The sequence below is a fragment of the Protopterus annectens genome, chromosome 9.part0, assembly GCF_019279795.1.
Source record: "Protopterus annectens isolate FY-2018-M chromosome 9.part0, PAN1.0, whole genome shotgun sequence".
Classification (NCBI taxonomy): domain Eukaryota; kingdom Metazoa; phylum Chordata; order Ceratodontiformes; family Protopteridae; genus Protopterus; species Protopterus annectens.
Window position 1 is genome coordinate 231,447,517 of NC_056743.1, and position 27,656 is coordinate 231,475,172.

At 38.2% G+C, this 27,656-nt stretch overlaps 1 protein-coding gene across 4 annotated transcripts in view; it reads left to right on the forward strand.

Annotated features, from left to right (window-relative positions):
• TUB (TUB bipartite transcription factor) overlaps positions 1-27,656 on the forward strand; it is a 1,349,284-nt gene that overhangs the window by 357,311 nt on the left and 964,317 nt on the right. Inside the window, exon 1 of one of the 4 annotated variants that reach the window (XM_044082803.1) lies at positions 11,592-11,862. The exons of the other annotated variants lie outside the window; for them this stretch is intronic. Within the exon in view, the coding sequence (XP_043938738.1) occupies positions 11,843-11,862 (20 nt within the window). The 5' untranslated portion in view covers positions 11,592-11,842. Of the gene's footprint in view, positions 1-11,591; positions 11,863-27,656 lie in introns of those variants that run through there. 4 annotated transcript variants of the gene reach the window in all.

A 27,656-nucleotide genomic window follows, 5' to 3' on the forward strand; every position in this document is an offset into this window, starting at 1 on the left:
ACCATTATGCCAGCCTCCCATTATTTTACTAGAGTTAACAGATAGATGAATGCTGAATGAGAAACATAAGCAAATATCAAGTAATTTAAAGTGTAATCTTACATGTATTGTGAGTGTTAATAGTCCAAAACATTTGCAAATGCCAACAATATGTAAATGAAGGACATATATTGCATTTTATTTTAACATTTTAAAATAATTAAAGTGTGTTTTAATAATGTTTATAGAAGGATGGATATTGATAGAGAAAATTGCAGTTTTAATAGAATATATTAAGGACGATACACATTTATATCGTATGAGGTCTGTATTCTTCATAAATATATATTTCAGTTTATGCCATCACTTTTGTTGTATTATATTTGCTAAAAAGTTATGATGGAGCAAAGCAGTGTCTCAACAGAATAATACCATAGTTTTGATTTCTTATAACACTGAAAATAAGAATATTGATTATAATTTAGCTCCTTAACACAAAAGGAAATTTTTAACAAAACTTTACATAACATACCGTATAAGTAGAAAAACCTTTATTAAATGTCACTGCTTCTAAAATGTGGTGATCTGTACTACAGTGCCTGTAACTGTGATTCTTGAAAGTACAGGTGTACAAATACAGATGAAGGGCATATATTATTCAGTCCATGGCTGTGGTATCTTGGACCATTTTCCTTTCTCTTGGAGTTAATATGCATAAATAGCAGAGGTACAGTGGAAGGGGTGCAGGTCCCGCTTTGTTGATGCAAGGGGGGAAGTATCCCCGCAAAAATTCATAAATGGTAGAAGAACAAGTTTTGTGATTTGCTATTTTTCAAGTTGCATCTCAGTTTATACTCCAAAGTGCTGAGATACAAACTGGCTGCTCTTGCATTTCTTTTTCACTCTCTCAACTGTATTAAGATATTTGGTTACAGCAATCAACATAAATAACATGCATAATGTTTCATTATACTGATCATATAATTGAGTGATACTTGAACTCCAACAGAAATTACAAGCATTACTAATCTCTGTTGTCTCAGTTATAGAAATACATAAATCATATCCTAGACTAAACTGAGTATCTACATTATATACAAGGTGTGGCAAATCACTCAAGTTAAATTGTGATGATAATTCTATACTCAAACGTTATTATGTAGCCTAATTTCCCTACAGGGAAGAAATTATTGCAAAATCATATCGTTCAATTTTTCCAAAACAAAGGCAGTTTAGACTAGAATTTGTAGTAAGCTAATATCCTTTTTCATCCTATTGTATTAGCATTAATTTCATTAATTAATTTAATTTTCATTTTGGTTAAATTTAGAAAGTCTGAGAAGGGAGGCATAGTGGATTTTTCTATGTTTTACTTTTTGCTTCGCTCCTTATTCTTTGGAGAGAAAGAAATGCTCTATGAATAAATTTATTTTATAATAGTCTTACCTATGCCAATAACATTAAAACAGTTTGATTTAAAACATTTCAGTAGGAATTAGGTATAACTTTGTGATAAAATAATCTTAATGCTGGTCATACACTTCTGACGAGAATATAGGGCTTGACAAAGATCAGGTTCTTTCTCTGTTTATTCAGAAATATCAATAACTTAATTCCCCATTTGTACATGGGTGAGCTACATCATTTTTCACCCTTTAATTTATTACGCCAGTATTTGGCAAGTTGATTTCAGTTTCCCAATAATCTCCTGGATATTATCTATATACCGGAGTAATTATGGGAAAATGAAGCTATATCCTCCACTCATGATATTCAATCAGTGAAATATTTTATTTATAATATATGCAATGTTGACTTCTGAATTTACCAAATCTTTTTAAAACTGTAAACCAGGGACCTGAAGGTGGACCATGCTTCTGCAGGTACTACAGACAAGACTGAAGCTGAAGCTACAAAATATGTGTTGGCACAGCCACCAAGTAACATATCAGCCAGTACTCCACTGGTAACTGGCATGGTGGCCAAATTATATATTTGTTATATGGGCAGCCAAGAACTTTGCTAGCATCTTATCCCTTAGGAATTCTTCTAAAGAGCTCTGGTTTATTCTCACCTTGTATGTATAGTTTACAGATTATATTTATTATTATTTAAATGTATATCTTTGTTCCATATGAGTAAGACAATTTTACAGGTGTTATTTATGGAAATAAATATAAGCTTAGTAAACCCCACTGTAAGGATTGGTCACATATAGGCCAAATTTCACAATTGTCATGGGGGGAATTCAAAGCATTACACATGACAGCAATGAGTGGAATAGCTGCTTATCCACAGGTGGATTATACCAAGTGATAAGGGTTAGTCTACCCAAAATGGACAGTGATTTCAAATAAAATCTTTTTTTTCTCATTATCCTCCTGCCTCATAAAATTTCACCCCCTTTTATTACACACCTATGATAGAAGTAAGACGTTATTGACACCCATGACCGTAACAATTTGCTGCTTTTTCAGAAAAAAACAGAGCATTACGTAAGCATATTATTTCTTTCATATGATCTACAGAAGAGCATGGACGTACTGCAGCGTGAGTCCTTGTAGAAGCAGAATGTCAGCATTGTTTGTTGTGTGAACTAGTGTTCATGCAAACATCAACTAGTTGTTTTACCTCTCCTGGGACTGAATTTTATGGCTTTGCCATAATATCACAGCCCATGTATGAATTCCATGAAAACAATGGTAGGTGATTATTCCACTTTCACTATTCCTGCCAGGTAATTATTTTTGCAATAAAAAAATGTCCTATCTGGCAAAATATACACTTCACAAAGACCCTGCCTAAAAATGTAATTAAAACTCTGTTTGACGAATACATACTTTAGAGGAATTCTGCTTAACTAAGTAAAAAATAAATAAATAAATTAAAAAAAAAAGTTTACTTCACTTTTCCTCTAAATATTTTGCAGAGACCAAAAAGATTGTGTCAGCTGTTTTTGCTGTCCTCTCTATGCTTTTATGACATTTATGCACATGCTCATATACACTTACACACACAGACACACACACTTGATTACCATACGATAATACTAGAAGTAATCACCTTAGCCATTACAGCTACCCACTACCCACATCTGACATTTTCTCTTTTTCACCCTCTTTCACCACAGTAGCAATAGCACCAAATAAATAATTAGATTGTTTCAAGACAACACACAAGAAGGAACATTAGGTAATATCCATTGTTGGCATTCCTTATTAGTTTTGTTCCTGATGAAAGTCAATTGTGCAAACATTATTACTTCTTGCAGTAACATTTTCTATATATGTATTTTTAACATTGATTTTACTGTAGCATCAATGTTTCCTTTCTCTCTTTTAATGGATATTATGTCTGTACTTTTGTGTAATGACAAGAATCTTTTTTATGCAAGTTGATAGAGATACAATTTTAATTAACATACATAGCAATGCTGGTACCCTTAGATGAGAGAAAATGGCTAAGCCTTTCAGATAAAACATGAATGATTTTGTGTAATGTTCAACTCTTGCTTGGTTGATGAGATAACGAAGGATGAATTCCTCAGAAAACTAGAACATTTCGTGTTCTTTAAAATGTATGTATCATTTAAAGGGTGGTGCTGTTCATTACAAAGTGAATCAACATCATATTTAACATACCATGAAAAGATATACTTATGATGGCCCTTTTCAAATTTTCATAGAAAAAGTACCTCTCAATATGTATAAAAAACAGTAGTTATTTTGTTTGCTTGCTTGTTTCAGGATTAATCCATTCTATCTCAGAATATTTTCCAGAATTGTGTGTGTGTGTGTTTGTTTGTGTGTGTGTTTGTATACATATATATTTATATATATATATATATATATATATATATATATATATATCTTCCATACTATTGTAATAGTTCTACAAGTCAAAGAAATGCAGATATGCTACATTTTTTGATCTGATTATAAATTCATTTTAGCAGTCTGTATCTGCTTTAGCTAAGGTCTTTAAACCTATATTAGTGATGCAAGTACATAGTTGCACTAGATTTTTGCTGTTTTAAGTGGTCTATCTGTTATTATTAAGCCCTGGTCTCATTCTTGTGTCCTGAGTGTATGTCACGCTAGTTTAGGACTTGTCTTTGCATTGAGAGCAGTTCCAGGAAAGTCAACTCAGTGAAAAGGATCTAATTGTTTTTTTCCTTTCCACCTACTCTGTTGGGAATTGTGTTCTTAAACCCAGTGTATCTGTTGTTGCCTGCCCCTTATGGTAATTTGACAACATAATTCCCTCCTTCTCCCTGTTTATTGGCTATTGACCATAAGCACTTAAGTATCGTTTTGCAAAGTCTCTGCCCTAAAACTATTCGTCAGACTAAAAGACCTTTGGTAACATTTGTTAATATTGAGTGCACTGATACTGCTGCACTGAATTTAGTATCAGATTACTGATTTTATTTTGCTATAACTGGTTTACTAATTCTTGCTGGTGACAGAAGAAGGTTTCCAGGCTAGTTGCGTGGTATTGAAATTTAAATAGTCAGTAGCAAATCCACCTAAACATGATTTTAAAATCATACTCCAAGCAGTTAGTTGCCGCGGTGGTACGGCGGTAGTGTTGTTACCTCACAGCAAGAGGTTCTCCCTTTCGATTCTTGGCTGGGCTTGGGAGTGCCTTCTGTGTGGAGTCTGCATGTCTTCCCCGCGGTTGGGTAGCATTCGAAAGACATGCGTGCATAAATGGGCGTGCCTTCGTTGAAGGTTGAGCATTGAGCTGGCACTTCGGCGTTTCGTAAAAATGTGCTGCCAATCATTAGCAGACCGGAGTTCTGCTGTGGTGACCCCTTACGGGGAAAAGCCGAAAGACAAAACAAAACTTCAAGCAGTTAGTTACCTCTGCTTCCAGAGTAATTCTTGTCAGTATCTTGGACCAGCACTTACCCAGAACTTCTCTACCAGCCTGATTGAGATGGGTATCTTGAGGCAGTGTAAGAATCGCCTCATGCTATCTGACGATCATGTGTTACTCAAAAAAAAAAAAAACACATGCAGAAAACTCAAAACACCAAAATAGTGAGCAGTATACCACACATCACACCTCTCCAAGGCCATCACAATGCTCATAATCCAGCATATGCTGATGTTCTAAAGATTAACTTGTCTAACCCTCAAAGACTTCCAAAACAGAACACAGGCACTAAGCACACTCAACATATTAAGCCTACTTCCTCACATAGCACAGAGAGTCCCAAAGTGACAGATGCTGAGCCTGTAATGCAGGCATCAACCCAACCAAACATTCTTGTCATAAGTGACTCCACTGTAAAACATACAGATGCACCTCCTTCTAGGCTGAGCAAGGAAAGAGTGATGGTTACTTGCTTGTCTAGTGCCAGGATCCATCAGATCATGCATGGACTCAAGTCCTTGAACCTTGTGTATCAGTATGACTCTGTTATAGTTCATGCCGGTGTCAATGACTTGAGGTGTACCTCCCCAGACTGTATGAAGAGAGACGATGGAGCTTTCAGAATGTGTCCAAGGCAGGTATGACCTTAGCACTGAGCAGCGCTCTACCTTCTACAAGGATGATGCTGCGATATGAGCAAAACATAAATGACTTCAGTAATTGGTTTAATTTTTGATGTAATTCAAAGGGGGTGAATTGTCATCAGCCTGGGACAATATGATCAATGAACCATATTGCTTTACTTGGGATGTCCTGTATCTGTCTCCACTGCAGTTTCAGTTATTGGTACAGACATTGTTTACCCCTATAGTGCTTGTTTAGGTAATACCAACCTGATAAACCTTCTAACATAATGAAACAACAAAGGAAAATATGAAGGTGTTACTGATCAATGCTAGGAGCCTGAACAAGAAGCTCTACTCCATACTAGCCCTTCTCACCCTGGAGGACATTTATGTCTGTGTAGTGACTGGGTCATGGTTTAAAATAAGGGAGAGAAATCTGATTGTGCAGGGCTATAACTCCTTCCACATGTTCAGATGAGCTACTGTGCAGGAGGCGGAAAATGGGAGAGGTGTATCAAGCTACATCCAGAAGAGACTCACATCAAGGCTTTTAAAAGAAGAGCTTCTTCATGTCCAAATAACCAGCAGAAAGGTTTCATCCCATGTATTACCAAGCTAAAGGACTGCATCTGTGACAAAGGAAAGCTACAACACCTAGATACAGTAAATAGAATCACTAAGTATTAAACCCAATACCATTTTCCTACTAGATGTAACTATCCAACTATAGACTGGGAAACGTACACCACCACTAGTGCACAAGCACAGACTTTCCTGGACTTTGTCAATACAAATGCCCTGGAACAATTAGTCTGAGTAACCACTAGGGGGAATAACATCTTCGATCTTGTCCATACTAATATGGGACCATCTTGCACCATCCCTTGGGTATCTTCATCACTTGTTAGGTCTGCCCATAAAGCAGTCTTCTTTGCAATAACAATGAAACCAGAGATCCCTTTCACCCAAGGTACTGTTAAAATTTCATTAAGACAAGCTACCTACTCCTAAGTGATACACTGGCAAGCTTGAAATCCTCACAAAATCCAGTTAACACCACTGAATACGCAGAAATGTACACCAACACACTATACCAGCACGTAAACAGTTGCATAGATGCAGCTGTACCCTATAGGAAAAAGTACAGGACAACCCCAGAAACAAACCCACATGGTGAAACCATAATATCAGCCAAGTTTTCTAATACAAGGAAAAGAATTTTGACCAAAAGTAAGAATAATTCCCTTAATGTTTAGAGCCCTTTTCAGTGAAATAATCAAACCACTCGGGAGCATAATACAATCTACCAAAGCCATGTTTGAGGTAAAATAGCTACCCAAGCCAAAGACAATCACTAAGCATTTTTTAGTTATGGTTGTAATCTCAAAAGCACAATGCAGCAGTGCATTGAGCTGATTGTGAATAATGTTGCACTGAGGCTGAAGATACAGCAAACATAAGGGCCGATAATTTTAGCTCTAACTTTATACCTCTCTCCCTCAAGATTTACTAGAAACTGGTGCACCTCCAGCTATCACACAAGACCAAGTCCTAAAAATGCTATCAAAAGCTAAAAATACTGCATTGATGGGTCCTGACAATATCTCTGAATGCATCTTAAATAGCATGAAGTATGATTTAGCCACACTGTTCAATCTTAGCCTCCATACAGAGTTTGTACTTGGAAAATGGAGAACAGCTACAATCATTCCCCTGCATAAGGGAGGACCTTCTACAGACCTAGGCAGTTCATAGGTTGGTAATAGGCTATTGGCCCTAGGGCCTATACAAGCCTAGCCATAACAATTCCCTGGCTATTTCTTCCCACACAATTTACTTCCCTGGACCCCAATCTAGCAGGGCGACTGACTTGATCCCTGGGGTGAATTTCCTTTCTCCCATCCGATCATCAAGGTTCCTTTTGAAGAGGGCCAAAGAGGCGCTCTGCTTGACATGTATGGGCAGTCTATTCCAGAGTCTGGGGATTCTCTGGGTTAGGAACCTATCCCTCCAGCATGTTTTGTTTATTCTGATAACAAGGTTTAGATCCCTGGAGCGTGTGGCTCTGAGGGATTGGGATTTCTTTAAGTGTAGCATGTCCAACAGCTCTGGGTTTGTCATAGCCTTGTATGTCAAGCAGAGATCACCTCAGAGTAGACGATATGTGACAGAGTATAGCTGGAGTTTTTTAAGGCAGTCAGCATAGGGCATCTGCTTTAGGCCTGTGATTCTTTTAGTGAGGTATTTCTGTGGCCTTTCCAGTTGTTGCAGATGTCTTGAGAGGTACATACCAAATGGGGCGTTGTAGTCTATAATGGGTCTAATGAGGGATGAGTACAGTGGGACAATGACCTCCTTTTTTCTGGATGAAAAGCCCTTAGTGATGAGGTGTGCCACATAGAAGGATTTCCTGACTGCTGTGGCGATGTGGTTATTGAAGGTGAGACCACTGACCACCTGTGTCCCTAAGTCTCTTATCACACTTTCAGTGTTTAGTGTACTGCCACCTATTTGGTAATTCACGGGTACATGTTTTTTTCCAGAAAGGAGATAACTATACATTTCTTGGCATTGAGCTTGAGCCCATGGCTCTGGCACCAAACATCTGTTTCTGTAAGGCCCTTTTGTAGAGTATCCATATCATTTGGGGATTCAGTAATGGCTCCCGGTTTGCAGTCATCTGCGAACTTTGTTAGCCAGAGTCCCTTAGTATTGGCCTGTACTTCAGAGAGGTCCCAGGACTGAACCCTGAGGTACTCCACTTGTCACTTGCCTGGAGCTGGATTTGGAGTCAGCTACTTTTACAGTATGGGTTCACTCAGTAAGCCAGTTGGCAACCCATCAAGTGACATAGGGATTAATGCCCAGCTTAGTAAGTTTATCTATGATTCCAGAGTGGGGGATGGTGTCAAAGGCCTTGGTGAGGTCCAGATAAGCTGTGTGGACTGCCTTACCCTCGTCCATGGCCCTGGAGACTGATTCGAAGAAGTCAGTCAGGTTCAGGAGACAGGATCAGCCCTTCACGAACCCAATCTGGGTGGGGTCCAGTGTTTTAAGGTTGCCAATGTCTTTGTTTATAAGTTCCATGGTAATACATTCCATGGCCTTGCAGATCAGGCTTGTCAGACTGATGGGGCGGTAGTTCCCAGGATCCAAGGTGGATCCCCCCTTGTGGAGTGGGATAACTGTAGCTGTGACCCACTCAGTGGGCACAAAGCCTGAGGTGAGGGTATGATTAAACATGACACTTAGGTGAGGTGCCAGTTCATTTTGTAGTTCATGTAGTACACAGCTTGGGATGTCATCTGGTTCCATGGATGCTGTATTCTTAGCTTTGGAGAGTGCGCTTTTTTACCTGTGTGGCCATTGTTACTGGAATTTGGCAGTCTTCCGGTATTGAGATGGGCCATTTAGGGGGTGAGAGGGGGGTGAAGTTGGCACTGAATCAATCTGCCAGGATATTGGCAATATCCTTGGGATCAGTATATTTAATGACATTCTGTTGTAGCTCAGGATAGATCTGAGCATTGCCATTTTGATTCTTGACATAGTTATAGAATGCCTTGTGGTTGTCTTTGGAATCTTTGGCAATTTTATTTTCATAACTAGCTTTGGAGGATTTTATGAGGGATCTCAACTTCTTCCTGAGGCTGGTAAGGGAGTATTTTGCATCCTGGGATTTTCCTCTTTTCTGCAACAGTTACAGACTCATACATTTGACCAGGCTTCTATGCAAAGTCTTGGAAAGATGTATAATGGAACTAATCCAGTCATAAGGATCCTCAAAACACTAGACCCATCTCATTTTGGATTCTTCAAAGGCAGGTTATGCTTACTCAACCTGGAGGAGTTTTTTGAAAAGGTCACCAAAGCAATGGATGAAGGTAAAATTGTACACTCTGCATATCCTTATCTGGCCAAAGCCTTTGACACAATTCCCAGCTCAAGCATAGTAGAAAAGCTGAATAAGCTACAATAAACTTTTGTGTCACCTTCTGGATTGCCAACTGGCTCACAGACAAGATGGAGATAATCAAAACCGTGGAAGTTAATCCCACAAAGAGACCAGTCACCAGTGGCATCCCCTGAATTTTGTGCTGAGAAATCTCCTGTTTGGCATCTACTTTTCTGAAATAAAAGCCAATGCCAAAGGTCTCGGGGTGAGTAAGTTTACAGATAGCTGCAAGCTAAGAGCAGTTATTGAATCCCCAAATGATATAACCATTCTGCAGGAAGGTTTTCCTCAAATAAGTAACTGGTGTCAAAATCATGGTGTAAAACTAAATGCCAAAATAATTAATTATTGTATCCTTTGAGAAGTCATCTAGCCCAGGGAGCTACCACATTGACAATATGCCCCTAAGAGCTAACCCAGTTGTTTCAGATTTGGGAATTTATTTGGACAGTGATGTAATTTCTGACCAATGTGTATGTATTGTTGTAAGACAGTCCTATACTGCACAGTTTATAAACAAAGGGATTGTGCCTAGATCTGCTTATGTCATTGTTCCCTTTACTCAGCCTTCATTAGACCATTCGTTAAATATAATGTCCCCTTTGGCACATATCTGTTCAGGCACATGCAACAAGGGTAATGCACACAGAGATACCTTACTAAAAGGATACAATACCTAAACAACACGTCCTACATCGACTGCCTGAAAGATCTGTCATTATACTCGGTAACCTACAGACTGCTAAGAGGTGACCTGTGTCTGGCATAGAAGGCATCCTCCAACCAATTTCTGATGGATTTGTTGTACACCAGTAAGTTAAATGGTATCAGATATACTTGGCCTAGGGATATAAATCTATTCTGCCACAACAACAGAATGGTTTGGAGGGACAGTTGTATTTCGCAGAGGAAAGCGCTACTGTGGAACAGACTCCCCATCCATACAAAACAAAGTTCATCCTTGTTCATTTTCAAGTGCAACATAGATCAATGGATGAGAAACAGAAAATGTACCCCTGGACTGCCCCCCTATACTACTAATGAACATAGTCAGCTCTTCAATGCTTTATCCAATGCATGAGTCCCTTCAAATTATCTATGGTATGATCCTAGTTACTATCATTTGAGGGTGATATATAACTATCAACCATGGGATGGATAAGGCCAATATATAATCAAATGGGATAGGTTATTGGTAGCACAACAAGGGAAACTGGCTAGGCTTAAAATGGCTGACAAGCCTATCACTTGCCTATATATATATATATATATATATATATATATATATATATATATATATATATATATGAAACTGGCTAGGCTTAAAATGGCTGACAAGCCTAGCACTTGCCTAATATATATATATATATATATATATATATATATATATATATATATATATATATATATATGGCAACTGCATTCTGTAGTCCATTGAAGATAAGGAATTTGGCTGTTCTGTGCATAGCATACATCTGTTACTATCAGTTTGTGATTATTTGATGATTATACATTAAAAAAATTTTGAATAATAGCTAACATCACAAATAGAAAACTGTACAATACTTTAAGGAGCAATATATAATTTATTAAAATGTTAACAATGAGTGTAACTGCACTGTTTTTCTTTTATATATGCATATTTCCCACCAAGATATCCATTAGTCATTCCACTTATTAATTTATCATGATGTCCATTAAAATATTACTTACTAAGAACATCTGTACAATCAGTATATCAAGTAGTTTGTGTCTGTGTGTCTGTGTGTGTGTCTGACATCAGCCTATTGCATAAACATAATGCTCTGTGAATAACAAACAGCTATGTGTAGTTTTCTTTGAAAGATGTCTGCTGTGCGAATACAGGACTCTTTCTTATTAATCTATGGCCTTTGGCCAACTGCTGCCCAGCTACTGTTGGTTCTAGCCTGATTTTAAGTTAATCGTACCACAAAGCTTGTTTGTATAATGGTAAGCAGAATCACAGGACAGATGCTTCCCAGTTCTGCTCTGAACATCACTGATCAGTGGCCTAGATCTAAAGACTAGGCATACTGTATTGCAAAGAATTAACCTGCAGCTGCAACTGCTCCATGAAGCTGCACTTGTTCTTTGCTTTTTGTGCTAATTCATAATAAAGTATGGAAGGAAGTTATCAGTCTCATTTAACTTGGTTTCATTTATCTATTGCTTCTGCAGCAGTTTGACTTTTTTGAGGATTTTTGACACAGGCAGCTATGAGCATTTGGCTTTAAGTCTCAGATCAATTGTTAGTGACTGTCAGTTCGGATTTTGTCAGCCTGTAAAGAACATTTCAGCTATTCTGTAGTCAAAACTGTCTAAGTGGAGGTGGAAACAACCTAATAGTGGAGCAAATATCATTCCCTAGGCAGTTTCAGCAATGAGAGAAAATCCATACAGGTACTATTTATTTTTTACATGCTTGAGTTAGAATTTCACTTTTGGCTATATGTTTTTTCTGCATTTTTCATTAAATGTGTAGTTTATTCAAAACATATTTTTGGTTTTATTTTCTACAGGTGCTCATACTGTATAACAGCAGTTTTGTGTAAAGGTGCTAGCAAGTATCTAGGGCCATGAACCCCTACACAATTGCTAATACATTTAAACAAAATGTTAACATGCATAGTTAACATCTGCTGATGACAATTTCAAGGTTTTTTATTTTTATTTTACTTGTACAAAAACAACTCTCTTAGTTCACTCAATGCAGATTGTTTGCATATAACTATAATATAATAAGAACTGAATATGTTTAATTATAAATTTGAGAGTCTTCGTCAGATAACTTCATTATTGTATTTCTAAAGCAAGTTGTCTGTATTTTAAATATTCAAGCGTACTGCTGGTTGAATGATGTATGGAAAACACAATGGCAAAAAAATAGTAGATTTGTAGGGTATTTTGATATAAACTCTGAAACTGTGCTGGGCATAAAGGCTGATCTTTAACTCTGTTTTTTTTTTCCTTTAAGAACCATAACTTTGAAAGAAAAATATGCTACATTTGTTTAACTAGTAAATTGTTTCCTTTTGTTGTACAAAGATATGTAGCTTAGTTAAGGATAACTGCAGTCTTGCAAGTGTATATACTGATTAACACATCTTTAACCATATCTGAATCATTTTATTTGCTGTTTATTCCTCAGTCAGCCAAGAATATTCCTTGATCAGCCAAGAATATTATTCTAATTAAGTAAGTTGTCCAGAAAGAAGATAGTTTTATTTGTGTATTTGTTAACAGGTAAGCCATTGGGCACAAATGTTCTCTTCAAGGGCAATCCCAGAGCATTTTCTAGTTCAGTGACTTGTTCAAAGTCTCATAGCAGGCAAAAGGAGGTGGAATGATCCAATCCTGGACTACAAGAAGCAGTTTACTAACAGTTTATAATCTTAATTCTTGTGTTGAATGCAAGGACTGCTTAGATGATTATGCTTAGAAAGTGGATGTTTTATTTGCTTACCAGCTAGGCTAATATGGCACAGGCGTTTGCAGTGAAAACTATGGATCATTGCCTGATTAATTGACATGATCAGTCATACAGTATGCAGGTAGAGGCTAAAGGAATCAGACCTAGGGCTGGACTGCAGCCAGAAGCTCATTAACAGTTTACAGTTTAATGTCTGATCTATACTACCAGACAAATTACACACAGGTGTAAAAGAAATAGTTGGCTTGCAAAACATGCCTTAAGTTTTTGAATTATACTGGCTGACATATTTTATCTTTATAAAAATCCTTTCTGTTCAGTTTTTGTAATCTTGCCTTATTTACTAAGGAGGAAACTTACACTGTTAATTTCTTTGCCCTCTCTATTGATATTATAATCCTATGTTTATCACAAAACTGATGTGTGCCACAACAGTTTACTTGCTGTAGAGAAGTATGAAAAACAGAAATGGAAAATGTTTCTTTTTCACAATTCCACATATATAAATGACATTAAATGCTTTACAGTTTAACCATTATTACAGCCAATGATTAATTTCAGGAGATCATTGCAATGCTTGATTGTCCCTAAATGCAATTTGCACTTGGAAACATTACTGCAAAGTTGAATACCAAAACATCCAAATGCGGTTTATTTATGCATTTCTTTTTAACCACATCTTGTTTGTATGGTCTGATGGAAGTTGATTGTGATGGAAGCTAAACTCTGATTGATTTGTTTATTATTATTTTGCTTTAAATAAAGTATCTTATTTGGTCTGCTTGGTATTTTGGCTTGTGGAGTTTGTATCTTTTTCTCATTAAAAAAAATAAACAAAATGAACAAACACAGGAATCTATCTAGTTTCAACCTCACCACCACGAGTGTTGAGCAAAAAATAAAAAACAGAGAAACTAGTCATCTTAAAACTTTGTTGATGAGCTCAGTCACAATAATTTACAAAAATCATAACCCAGGTAGTGTTCCGAAGCAACAAACCTTTATGCGTCACAGACAGGTGATCCTCAGTAAAAAAAAAAATCAGAAATATTTTAACAATGTTAAACATATCAACTTTTTTATACTTAGAAGTAGGTGTGGAAAATATATATATTGTTTAATTTAAAACCAGCCTATTCATGGCAAACAATAATAACAAGGAATTGTTTTTCATATTTTTTTAATACGTAATCTAAAGTATACTTATCTGTTGCCTTTACCTTTGCCGTTTTTGGCCTGATTTGTAGCCAAAAAGCGCTTGCAGTATATTACTTGACTTAATTAGTTAGCACCTACATTAACTGAAAGTTTAAATTATACTGAGAGTCAAGAGAGTACAAAAAGTATATTAGTGTACAACATAGATAGTATATAATAAAGCATCTTAGTGTAATAAACAATTGTCTACCAGTATTAACTCTATGTAAACTTTGGTGTTTACTGTCTGATGGAGACTTCAGACATAGTGTTATCCCAGAATGAATAGAGAATATAATTAGTAAAAACATTTGGACCACTGGCTATTAACAATTTGCCATTGGTATATATGTTGTGCATATTACTTCACAGGTTTTAATGTTAGTTTGTAGTCGCTATGATGCTGTTACTGCTGTGACTATGCATTGCATTGTGCTTGTATGATTTTCTAGTTTTATGGGAGAATTAACTCCATTAGGGAATTTATTACAAAAGAGGTGAATTTACTGACATATTGCATGTCTTTTTAATTTACTTTTAAGTGTCAGTAGTTTTCCACACTTTAGTCAGCTGACAGCAAATGTCCACTCCCTAAGAGCTGTAACAATCAATGCCTTGCCACTCACAATCTTATTTATGCATATTTCTAAAGGATTTGACCATGAGCATCTTAATTGTCTTGGTTGCCCATAATCTTTTAATAGTCTGTGTAGTTTGGCAAAATACTTACCAATAATTCTGTTCGTGGCTCATAGCTGATTCCATACCATCCTCAGATGTCTACAAGTTATTTAAAATGAAGTTGAAATGATGTAGGCTCTGCTTGCCACTAAGGATAGTGTAAGTAGTATTTGATAAGCTATAACTACTTTATTGATATCCTGTTAAGAACTAAGGTCTGGTGGCATGATGCCAGGGTAATCCTATGGGCTAGGCTTGTAAAGGCTCCAGGCCCATTAGCCTAGTACACACCTATGAACCTAAGAGGAGAGGATATTACTGCAAGAACAGTGTGCTTATTATTATTTTTCAGGCATGAGGGGTATTGGGCAGTACTTGACTCAGCTGATGAATTGCAGAGCAATTACAACGTCTAACTAAAACAAGTTTGAATGTTGTAATATCGAACCCTAAAGTCCGAATGTGGAAAATAACGAAGCCATGGCACATTGACTTTTTTCCCAGGGAAAAAAATCCATGGTACATTTTCGGGGCTTTGCTGTTTCCTCCACTGTGGTACAACCTCAGAGTTGGTATATTTAAGTGGAGGGGGGGGTGTGGGGTTCGAAAGCTCCCACTTCAGTTTAAGGTTACGTTTTTTTTTTTTTGTCACAGAACAGCGATTATTTTCCCTGGGAAAAAAAATCGCTGTTCTGTGCTTTCGGTTTTGTTGGGTTGCAGACATAAGGGTTCGATTTTACAATGATCACATTTTTGTAAGTTCGACATTGTGATATAGACTCTTTTTTTATTGGCAGGCTCTACTACTGTACTTCCCCAACAGGGCTGAAATAGTATTACAAATGGTGAGCAGCAATGTCTCATAAATAACATCTCAGGTACATATATTCTCATTGTATATGCACTCCAGCTTGTTATATTATGAGTGACTGCCACAAATCAAAAAATACTCTCCATATGAAGAACTTCACACACACCTCCTTACTTTATTTCAAATCTGAGCTTACACCACATTGCCGGAAAATCAGCAGGTTGCACCAGATCCAAACTCGAAACAACAACAGCAGCCAAAACAACCCGCTAGCTGCCTGCTCACAGTATGAAACAGCTGAAGAAAAACACAAGCGATGGTGAAATCCTCACGTCTTTTAATAAAAAGATACAACAGTTTAGCGCTTTCTCTCGCAGATAGCGAGCTTCATCAGAACACTGCAGAAATGTCTGCTACACAATTAAATAGTAAAAAAGGCGCCAAAATGGCCTAAAAACCAATTAAATGAACTAAATGTAAACTGTATATTAAAATAAGTTCACAACACTCAAAAACAAGTAGAATAAAATTGGATCAAATGATGCTTGCAAAAATAACACAGTATGTCCTAACTACCAATTGTATACAATAATGGTGCACTAAAAAATGAGTGCAAGATGTAAAATATAGAAGAGTCCTTCCTTCTAACAATAGTAGGGGCTTAATGCTCAAACAATCATTGATCCCTGGCGGTGTAGTAGCGTCAGTGAAGACTTGCCACCATAGCTCTCTGTATGCCAGGTAATTTTTGAGATTACCTCCCCTAGGTTTACTTTTAACAATATCTATGATACCAAATTTAAAGGAGTGTTCGGTACCAAAAGTAGAAATATGCCTATACAGGGCATTCTTAGTGTCCACCTTCCTAATGGCGTACAAATGTGTATAAATTCTCTGTCTAAGTTGCCTCTCTGTTTTGCCAATATAAAAATACTGGCAAGACGAACAAATAGCTATGTACACCAACATAGTTGATCGACAGTTACCCCTAGATAGATGTAATCTGGTGTTGCTAATGTTGTTTAGAGAGACACTGTCTAAGTCAATTATGTATCTACACTGGTGGCATGTGCCACATTTGGTAGTGTGGGACATATCCTGAAATTTTGTAATGGTAGTGTTTTCTATAATGCACCACATTGGAGAAAGAGCAGTCAATAGCCGGTGCTCCAACTCTGAAATTACACCATCCCGGAGATATAATAATCCATAGCAGGTACTCCAAATCTGAGATTGCACCACCTTAGAGAATGAGCAATCCATGGCAGGTACTTCACCTCTAACATTGCACCATCTTGGAGAAACAGTAATCCGTGGCAGGTACTGTGAAACCAGTCTTGCTCTTTCCTTAGGGAGCTGCAATATCAGACCACCCACTACTGCTGACATATGAGCACTTTGACCTTGCTCAACTACAAACTAGAGTTTTTCTGCATAGGTAACTGTACTATCACCTGTACATATCAGAATAACTCACTGGTTAATTAAGGTTCCTTCAATCTGCTCTCCAAATGAGTTTCTTATTTCGGGAGACATCGGTCTGTCAGTATAGTGCATCTAAAAAATACTGCTTTTATGTTTGTGTTATCTGTGAAGTAAATTGTAAGAAGTAGAGCTCATGTAGTCAGTTTTCACTCATAGCTGAACATGTTGTAGGAAGGTTTATAATAGCAAAGTTAAAGGAGATTGCTGCATTGGTGATTGAATGGCTTTAGTGTGAAAATTTATTGGCTGCATTTCACTACAGTCTTATTGTATTGTGCAAGCTCTTGGCACACTTTTCATGTTTTTCACTTTTTCTCCATTGTGATGTGACCTTGGCGTATGTATATACAATTTTAGTGGTTGTGAGGGGCTTGCCGCCTACATGGGGGGGGGGGGGTACAAGGGGGTGTGACCCCTGGAAAAAAAAAGTTTATCTATGTTTTTGTAGATTTTTCTGACTCACCATTTTCAGTATTTAGTTTTCAATAAACTATGAACAAGAACAACAAAAAAAGATTATCGACACCTCAGAAGTAAACCATTAGTACGACCCATATGATGCCTAGATTGTTGATAATCAGATAGATTTGCTTGACATGATGGCAGTGTCGAAGGACATTGCTAAATCCAGAATATTCTGCATTTGTTTTCTCAATACATGTTGCATGTTGCCAACATCATTACTCCTTATATTAGTATTTACATCCATCTTTGATTTCACATGACTCTTACACAGAATTATTTATGAGGCAGGCCATCATAAAGTTGTCTGAAGAATCACCTTCTGATTGTACACTTTCTACTTTTTTTTGCCTCTGTATTCATAGCTTTAGCTGATGCTGTTTTGAAAGTGTAAAGCTATCCTTTACAGTCATTCATTTGCAATTGTCAGCAGATGGTTTGAGTAATTTGAAATGAATTCAGTCATTAAGAGTTGAAAATTATGCATCTAATTCAGCATAGTCAGTAATATATGCCTGTGTTAAGTTCTTTCAAAAATAACAGACTCATTTGAGCACATTAATTAATGGTGCTACAGTCATATTTAAAAACGTAAAGAGCAACAAATGCACACCAATAGTTTATTCTAGGTAACATTACTCTGAAAAAGATTATTGTGTGAACTATAGTTTGGAGGGTGAAGTAAGATTTTTTTTTTAGTGGGTGGTTTGATATTATAGCCCCCTGAGGAAAGAGCAAGACTGGTATCACAGTACCTGCCACAGATTACTGTTTCTCCAAGATGGTGCAATGTCAGAGTTGGAGTACCTACCATGAATTGCTCTTTCTGTATGGTGGTGCAATCTCAGAGTTAGAGTACCTGCAATGGATTGTTCTTCCTCCAAGATGATGTGTTTCTGTGAAAATTCCACCGTATGAGGCATCAAACTCTGTAATTTCAGCTTTAGCCTTGGCAGTACCTGCTGCTGATTATAGGCGGAGTGCTTTCCTTCATTTTACAATCCTTCTACTCACTCATAACATACTTGCTTTCTTCATGAAGACATATTTAATACATGCCCTTCCATTTCATTGTTGCAGTATTCTTTACAAAAGGGACCCCCTGCTAAGGGTGGCCCGACATCCAGCAAGTATAACAAAACCTTTAGGTTACTTTAAGGTATGCCGGATGTCACACGTATGCTGCCTGTGTATAGCATAGGGTACAAAGGTGACATCTGGATGTACTAACCTCAGATCTTCTTTGCCTCCAGTCCAAATGCCATCTTTAGAGTGTCAGTCTGAATGCCCACTTCATTGCTGGTTCACCAAGCCATTTTCAGACAAGTACCCTGTTTGGGTTTTTGCTCATATGTTTTTTTATTTTGTTTGTTGCCTGTGGGGCTCATGTCATCCAGAAAGGGTAAATGCCAGTGCAGGAGACAGATTCTCCATAAGAACATTCATGAGCAGTGCTTATTTTGTCTCTGTGCTTCCCACGACCATATGTCCTGTTCCATTTGTCAGGCTTTCATCCCAAAGACTCTTCATAGTTGGCTTTCCTCTTTGGCCCTGTATTTAGAGAATGAGCATCTTAAGCTTTTAGTGAAAGACACTCTGAAGGGAACTTTCCGCTATGAGGATCAGCAGTCTGTGAAGAAGTCCAAGAAGACTAGTTCTGATTCTTCCACTCTACCTCCTCCACTGTACATCTCTCCTGAGGCTAGTGAAAACTCGGAGGATCACCTGGCTCCTCTGTTGGATTCTTCTGTGACCACTTTGGAGGCCAGATGGCCTCATGCACATCCAGGGATGCCTTGCAGACATCTGCTACTGATGCTCAGGGTGAACTGTGGCTGATTCTTATGAAAGGGCCTAAGGGTGTTCCTCAGATTTTGGTTAGAGAGGAAGTTCCAGCTATTATTGTGAAATGCCCTCTGGCATCTAAGCCTTCTGAGTTTTACAGGGCAGATGTATCTTTGAAAATAAACAAAAAAAAAACAAAGCATATTTCTCCCACTCCTAAAGACCATCAGAGTGAATGGCAGAATTTCACTCTGGGTTTGTTTAATGCCCTTATGACTTTGAAGCCTCCTCAAGGGGTTTATTTTCCTGCTCCACACTGGTCCTCTACTCCTCTTAAAAGTTTTAGGGAACAGGATTCCTCTGAGGAAGTGGTGGATTTGTATGAGGAATCCCTTACCTATTCATCCCAGATTACTTCTCCCATAGACTGTGGAGGAGGAGGAGTTCAATAGTCCTGACACTCCCTTTGAAGAGATTTCCTTTGGAAAGACAGTTTCCAAGATGATGGAATTTTTTAAATGGGATTGTGCTCAGGTTTCTGAGGTTTAGAACAGGTATTATGAACTTCTGCAGATGAACTCTCCCAGGCCTTCTGCTGTCCCTCCTGTTTTGGCTGCCTTGTTGGATACCTTTTCTACTGCATCTCAGGCTCCAAATTCTAAGCCTCCTGCCCCCAAAAAACCTGATAGGTTTTACAGGGTGCCTGGTGATTGCAAATCTCTCTAACGATGTTCTTCAGCTGATCCCTGTGTGGTGTCTGTGGCATCTGACAAACCATCTCAATTACTGCCTTCTACAAAGCTTCCTTCTGATAAAGACTGTAGGACTATGTAAAGACTAGGTAAGAAGGTGTATACTTCAGCTACCTTGGCTTTTAGGGCTGTCAGTTATCAGACGCATATGTCCAGTTATATTTTGACTCCTCTTTCTCAGGCCTGTTAGGTAATTTCTGATCTTCCTGATTCTAAAGGGAAAACTTCTGCTGTCTCCTTGTTGGGTATCTTCTCTCAGGTGGCTCACCATTCTATTAAGTGCAGTTATGATGCAGCAGATGCTTCTTCTAGAGCTGCTGCTTTTGGTTCTTTGATGAGGAGATATTCCTGGCTTTGGCTTCAGCCTTTGCTTGATGATATTAAGGCTAAGTTGATGGATGCTCCTCTGGATAACAAATGCTTATTTGGTGCTGCTGTGTTGATTTGTCTATTCAGGATAAGGACAAGGCTTTACAGGAACTTAAACATGTTTTTGTTTCCTCTGTGCATAAATGTCAAAGAAATTACTCTAGTAAGCCAGCCTTTGTTTGCAGGCAGTCTTGTCATCCTCCCAAGGGTAAAAATGGGGTAAAAAGGCTCCTCCTGCTAAAGCTACTCCTGTGACCAGAAATCTCCTTTTCCTGACAAACCAGGTGCTGTCTGACTATCCTGTTCTTCTCTGCCACATTCATCTTTCTCTTCGTCTTTCCCTGTCCCTTCCAGTTTGGTTAAAGATTTCTCAGGATTCCTGTCTTCTGGTCCTTATTCTCCTAGGGTATTACATGGTCTGTAAATCTGTTCCCCCTTTTATGTCATTCCTCAGCTCCCTCACGAACCTTTGACTTTCTTTCCAGGGGTGCTTCAGGATCTTTTTACTCAGGGAAACTATTCAGGAAGTTCCAGTTTCTCAACGGGGGAAGGGGTTTTACTCCAAAATCTTTTTGGTTTCCAGGAAAGAGGGGACTTTGAGACCCATTCTGGACCTCACTCATTTAAACACCTTTCTGAAGGTCCCTTCCTTTTGGTTGTTGTCCCTTCAGACTTTGTTCCCTCTGCTCCTTCCTCAGGCTTTTCTATTGTCTCTGGATCTTAAGGACACTTATCTTTACATTCCTATTCATCCCCTTTTCAAGACATTTGTTTCTCTTTTGCTTCCTGGTATTTTCAGTTCTCTGCCTCACCCTTTAGCCTTTCTATTGCCCCAAGGATATTCAACAAATGACTTACTCCTGTGATTGCTTTTTGCAGGCTAAGGGGGATGCAGATCATTCCCTACTTAGACGATTTCCTGCTTCAGGCATTCTCTGCAGAGATTCTACTATAGCATCTTCACTTTGTCATTTCCCTCCTGCAAAACCTGGGGTTCACTGCAAATTTCCAAAAGTCTTTTCTGACTCCTTCACAGGATCATGTATTTCTGGGGTGCAAGATCCAGAATATTCCAATGCTGGCATCCCTGCCTTCCCCCAAGGCCTTGACTCTCATTTCTTTCTTTCAGTCTCTTCTTTCTCTGGTGTTAATCACAGCAAGGGAGTTTCTGAGCGTTGTAGCTTTTATGGCCTCCATTCTTATGCTTCCTTTTGCTGAACTCCACATAAGAAACCATCAGTGGTTTTTAAAGTCAGTGTGCCTTCAACATTCTCATCTCCTGGACTTCTTTACCCCTCTTCTTCCATGGCTCAAGCTGGCATTTCAGTGGTAGATTCACCAACTGTATCAGTAAAAGGGCTCCCTTTTCAACCCCGTCTTCCCTTTCAGGAGCTGTTCACAGATGCCTCAGATGTGGGATGGGGAGCATCCTTTGGCTCTCTAATGGTGCAGGGTCCTTGATTACCTCAACAAAGGAAAGACCACATCAGTGACAAAGAAATGAGAGCTCTTCTGCTGCCACTTCAGGTTTTTCAGCCTCCATTCTCCCCAGGCCTTCACAAGGTGTTTAAAGACAATACCACAGTGATGTGGTATGTCAACAAGTAACAGGAGATGAGATCTTGCCTCCTTTGTCAGCTGGCCCGTCTAGTGTGGGAATTAGCTATCCAGTATCATGTGTCTCTTCAAGCAGTTTATATTCTGTCAGGTTAGAATATTGAGGCAGACTCTCTGACCAGGTCCATAACACAATCCCAAGAGTGGATGTTTCACAGGGATGTGTTTCTGGACATTGCCCACCAGTGGGGTACTCCTCAAGTAGATCTGTTTGCCTCTCCTCTGAACAGACAACTTACTCTCTTTTTTGTGTCAGAGTCCCAGGTCCTCTGATCTGGAAGGTGGATGCCCTCTCTTTTTATCTGGAAGGGGATGTTTGTTTACACCTTTCCTTCCCTTCTTCATTCCAAAAGTCCTGGCCAAAATTTAACAGGATGTTCCTAAGAACTTGCTGGTGACTCCCTTTAGGTCCAGGCAGCATTAGTTCCCTCTTCTGCAATCATCACAGGTTATCTCACAGGGTGGATCTACTCACACAAGAAAATGGATCTCTCATCAATCCTCACCTGTTCACTCTTCAACTGACACTGTGGGTGATAGGATTTTGATTCTATACCGACACCTTTTTTCTGAGGATGTGAGGCCAGGAAGCCCACTACTAGGAAATCCTGCTTATCAAAATGGAAGAGGTTTACTGTTTGCTGTCTTTCTTATAACCTGGATCCACTTTCTGTGGATGTTCCTTTGGTATTATCTTATCTGTGTGAACTACTCAGTGCTGGGTTAGCTTATTCTTCTGTTAAGGCCCACATATCAGCTATTTCAGCTTGTTTGACTTTTCTCACCACCTTTAGCTTCTAGATTTGAGGCTATACAGTTTCTTAAAGGCATCCTTCATATTAGGCCTCCCGGGAAATCTGTCCCTCCTTCCCGGGATCTTAATTTTGTTTTAGAAAAAAATTGACCCAGGCTACTTTTGAGCCTGCAGCTTCAGCTTCCTTACAGACTTGTTCTTGGAAGACTACTTTTGTTAGCCCTTACTTCTACCAGATGGGTGTCTGAGCTTCAAGCCCTTATGGCTTGTTCTCCTTTTTTAGTTTTCCATAAGAACAGGGTGTCCCGTCGTATTAATCCTTCTTTTATGCTCAAGGTGGTCAATGAGTTGTCTTTTAATCAGTCTATTCATTTGCTCACTTTTTCCCCTTCTCTGCAATCTGCTAGTGAGAAGTTGCTGCACACTTTGGATGTACATAGACAACTCAGACTTTATTTGGATAAGACTAAGACTTTTCGTAAATCTGTCAGTACTTTATTTCCTTTCATCCTAGATCCTTAGGTTTAGCTGTTTACAAGCAAACTATTTCTTCTTGGATTACTAAAGCCATTTCTTTTTGTTATGCCTTCCATGGAAAGAGCCTTTCTTCTGTAAAGGCTCAATCTGCTAGGGCTGTGGCTTCTTGTGGTGCTTTTTTAAGGGTTTGGCTACTAACTCTATTCTTGAATCAGCAACCTGGACTTGTGTGCATAAGTTTACCAAGCACTAGAAGCTTGATGTGATTTTCAGAGCAAGAGCTCTCTTTGCTAGGGCCGTCCTTCATGGGTTCTTAGAGAGCTCTGCTGGTCCTTCCTCCTCCTCTTCCTGAGCTTTTTTACTCTCCCTATTGTAAAGAATACTGCAGCAGTGATACGGAAGGGCATAGCAGAGTTCTTTAAGATCTTACCATAATGGAAGATGTCTTTCTTCACTGTTGCAGTATTCACTTCTTACCTCCTCCCTCTGATTCTTTTCTTTTCTGGATGTACTGGTTACCTTTTTTTTCCCCTTGGACTGGCGTTCCTACTGGGGCTGTCAGTTTGGAGGATGGTATGTCCAGATGTCACCTTTATGCCATATGCAGGGAGCATACGTGCGATGTGCGGAGTATCTTAAACCAACCGAAAAGCTTTGGTATACTGGCAGGACTTTGGGCCTCCCTTGGCAGGGGATCCCTATTGTAAAGAATACCGCAAAAGAGAAGAGAAGGACATCGACCATTATGGTAAGATCTTACACAACTGTACTTTCAACCAATTCGTTTTGGCAAGAAAAAATGTACTTCTCTATGCTCTGGTGCAAAAGCAGCCAATATATTTTAATTATTAAGGTGTCTGCAACAAAGTTCTCAAGAGCTAATTACTTTATAGAGTTCAAAAATGCCCTCTGAGGAAAAAATGTGTGCAGGAAGTTTTTATATTCTACTTTCTCCTCCTGCTGCACACTGGCTTGTATACAGATAGGTTACATTGTGGAGGGAAGACTTGAACTTGACTAATATCTAGTCGGTTATCATTTTACCGAGTCTTTAAACTTATTTTGCTTCTTTTTCAACAACTGTTTAGAAAAGGTCAGACTGTTACTCTAGGAGCGTTAACAACTCTGACTGTCCAATGTTAATAACTATTAGACAATACCATTTTACTATGTAAAAATAATCTGCCTATACACCTTTCACCAAGCTTTTTTAACAAAAATAATTAAGTGCATTATCCTCTATATTCTAGGTCTTTACAACAGCTACAATTTGCATTATGAAAGTTTATCTACATTTCTGAAGATTTGTGCTTACAGAGCTCATGCTTAGCATCCACTTAGTATTCCTACCAGCAATGACATTAGGTGAAATGGAACATAAGGAAAAGTGATCCATGATGCCCCTCTCTCCTTCCGAATGCCTGCTGGGTTCCCTCATACCAACACCAGTGCCCTATGCATCCCTTCATCCCAGTTACCCCATACTATCCAGATGACTGTTTTTAATTTATTTCTGCTTTGCCTTACTCATCTTTGTACCCTGTCCTTTCAACACACCCTAATTGGGCAAGTCTACACTGCAATGACCATGTAGGAAGTAAATTAATTAAGCTGGGGGGGGGAGGGGTCTGGTGAAAATGTGCCTCCAGAAACCACAGGATTCTAGATGAAGTTTAGAGGTTTTCGAATTTTTTGATACAGTTTTTCCTCCATCGTTTGAACAGACTGTACTGCAAATAGAAGGAATAATTTAATTAAGCTCAGAAGCATTGGAAGCTGCTAGACCCATAAAAGTTATGGGGGTCCAGATGCTCTGAAATTTATTTTACAGCTTTTCCCAACTTTTTGATTCAGTGATTGCTTAAACAAAAAGAAAGCAATTTAATATTGATCTTTCAAGGAAGAATCAAGCTGTATCCAATGCTTAATACTCAAAGATAGCAAAATGATAGTTCCAAATAAACTGAGAAGACAAATGCTTGGGATGATACATTAATCATATCTGGTACCTGCTTATCTGTACCCCATATAAAAGATCTATTTGGTGTTAGGCTGGGTTGAAATTGAAAGATCCAATGGCTGCAATCAAATATTTCAAGTTATTGCTGACATTCATTTACACAGCTTACCTTCTTACATCTACTCCAAAAGACACTCATCTTCTGTGTACCTCTCTGATGTCAGACTGGGATATGATGAAAAATGGCCACTGTAGTCAACTTGTTGTAAGATGTACGTACATAACATGGTACTTTGCCTTAGCTCCCAAAAGACAGCAACCTTTATTTTATTGTAAGTAAAGTAAAAAAAGAATAATGACCTTAGTAATATATTCTGACTTATTGCTCCTATAGCTAAATTGCCGCTAGACAAACTTTTGTTACATTCTATGCAAACATTTGATGTTTGTTTGGAAGGAAAATCAAAGGAATAATAAGCACAGTGTCATTACTGCATGGGGTCCAGGGCAAAGACGGACAATGGGCCACTGTAATAAGCCTGCATAAAAATCCTCTTAAACCAGGGGTGTAGGGGCAACCAGCCTTCTAGAAGCTCTGAGAGTCTAGATATACTGTGATGAATATTATGCCTTATTTTTGAAACATATTTATTTGTGTTTTCATTGCTACTCACCAATACTGTGTGTGTCTGCAGATACAAATCAGTGATATATCTTTCATGCACACACACACACACACACACACACACACACACACACACACACACACACACACACACACACACACACACACACACACACACACACACACACACACACACACACACACACAAAAGCACACTGTTACACAAAACAGTTAAACTACAACCAAATTATATAAATTAATATTCTCCTATCTGCACATGTTTGGGGTGCTTTTTGGAAACAGCAGCACAATAAATTCCACATTGGAAGAGGGAGATTATGCAAATTCCACACACAAGCCACAGCCAGGAACTTAGCCAGAGGATCACACATTGTGAGAGAGCAACAATACTTGCTATAACACTATTCCAGTAATCAGTTTCTCATATATCCTGACTATCTAGTCACCAAAGGTGGCCACTTATTATGAATAATACTGTTATCTAATCATTATAGAAAATGAAAGAAATTGTGGTTAACATATTATTCTTACACACACTGCAACAGTCCTAGTATTCACATACATATAAGAGTAGACCATAGTAGTGATTGTCTTACTATGGATTTCAACAAACTCGATACAGTGTGCTGCACTGTCACACCAGATTAGTGACTATTTAATAGTGATCAAATAACATCAAGCAATAAATCACTGTTTTCCTCAGATGGCTGTCATACCCATCAAACCACTTTATTGACCGTCTGTACCAGTGATATCTGTGATTTAAAGAAAATGTCAAAGCAATATATTACAATTTCCTTTACAGAGAAGTACACTAGTCTTGAAAGCAAGATTAGTGTGGCGTTTTAACATTATCAGAATGGGAGGGTTGGTCATTTTCATTTACACAGAGCCCATACCTAACAATTATAATAAGATGTTTATTATATACATCTTAAGATGTCTGATTGTGGTGAAAAATCAATATAAGTGTAATGGCCACAGTAGTGCATTTCAGGTTTGGTTCACACACATTACACAACAGTCACAGTAAAGTATGCCAGTTTTCTACACACAAATGTACTCTAACTTTCCAAAACCAAACTGGCTGTTTAAACTGAATAAATAGTAAAAAGTTCAGTTGCTTTCCTCCACAGATAGCCTGACCCATCCCAGCAATTGTAGCCACTTTGTTGACTGTGTACAACCCAAAAATGTGATTGTGACAGAATATTAATAAAAGTGACCACATTAATATATTTCATCCTTGTCACCATTATGCAATAGTTACAGCAAAGTGTTACAGCTTGCTTCACATGAATCACATCTAGCCACCAAAGCCAGAATAATGATCCAAAAATAGCATGGTAAGTCATTTTCTTCCACATACAGCCTCTGCTGTATCCAGCAATTAAACCCACTTTGTTAACTGTATACATCTAAGATATCTGACTGTAATAAAATAAACATAAATAAATAAAGTAGGGGCTGCAGTAATACATTTCATCTCCATTTCTCACAAAAAAAAAAAAAAACACAAATGAAACAGCCACAGTAAAATACTATTTCTATCCTGTGTCCTCCAAAGTGCCCATAATATCTAGTTGTCTGCTAGGATTTAAATGAAAATAAAATCTTACTTCAGCCTCCAAACTCTAGTTGCTGTTTTACATACAGCCATTACATTCACTTTCTTGTTTAATATTCACAGGCTTTCTGCTCCTTGCAATTATTTCAGTTTTATTTATTTATTTCAGTTTGATTACCAGGGAAGTCCACTGGGCCAAGA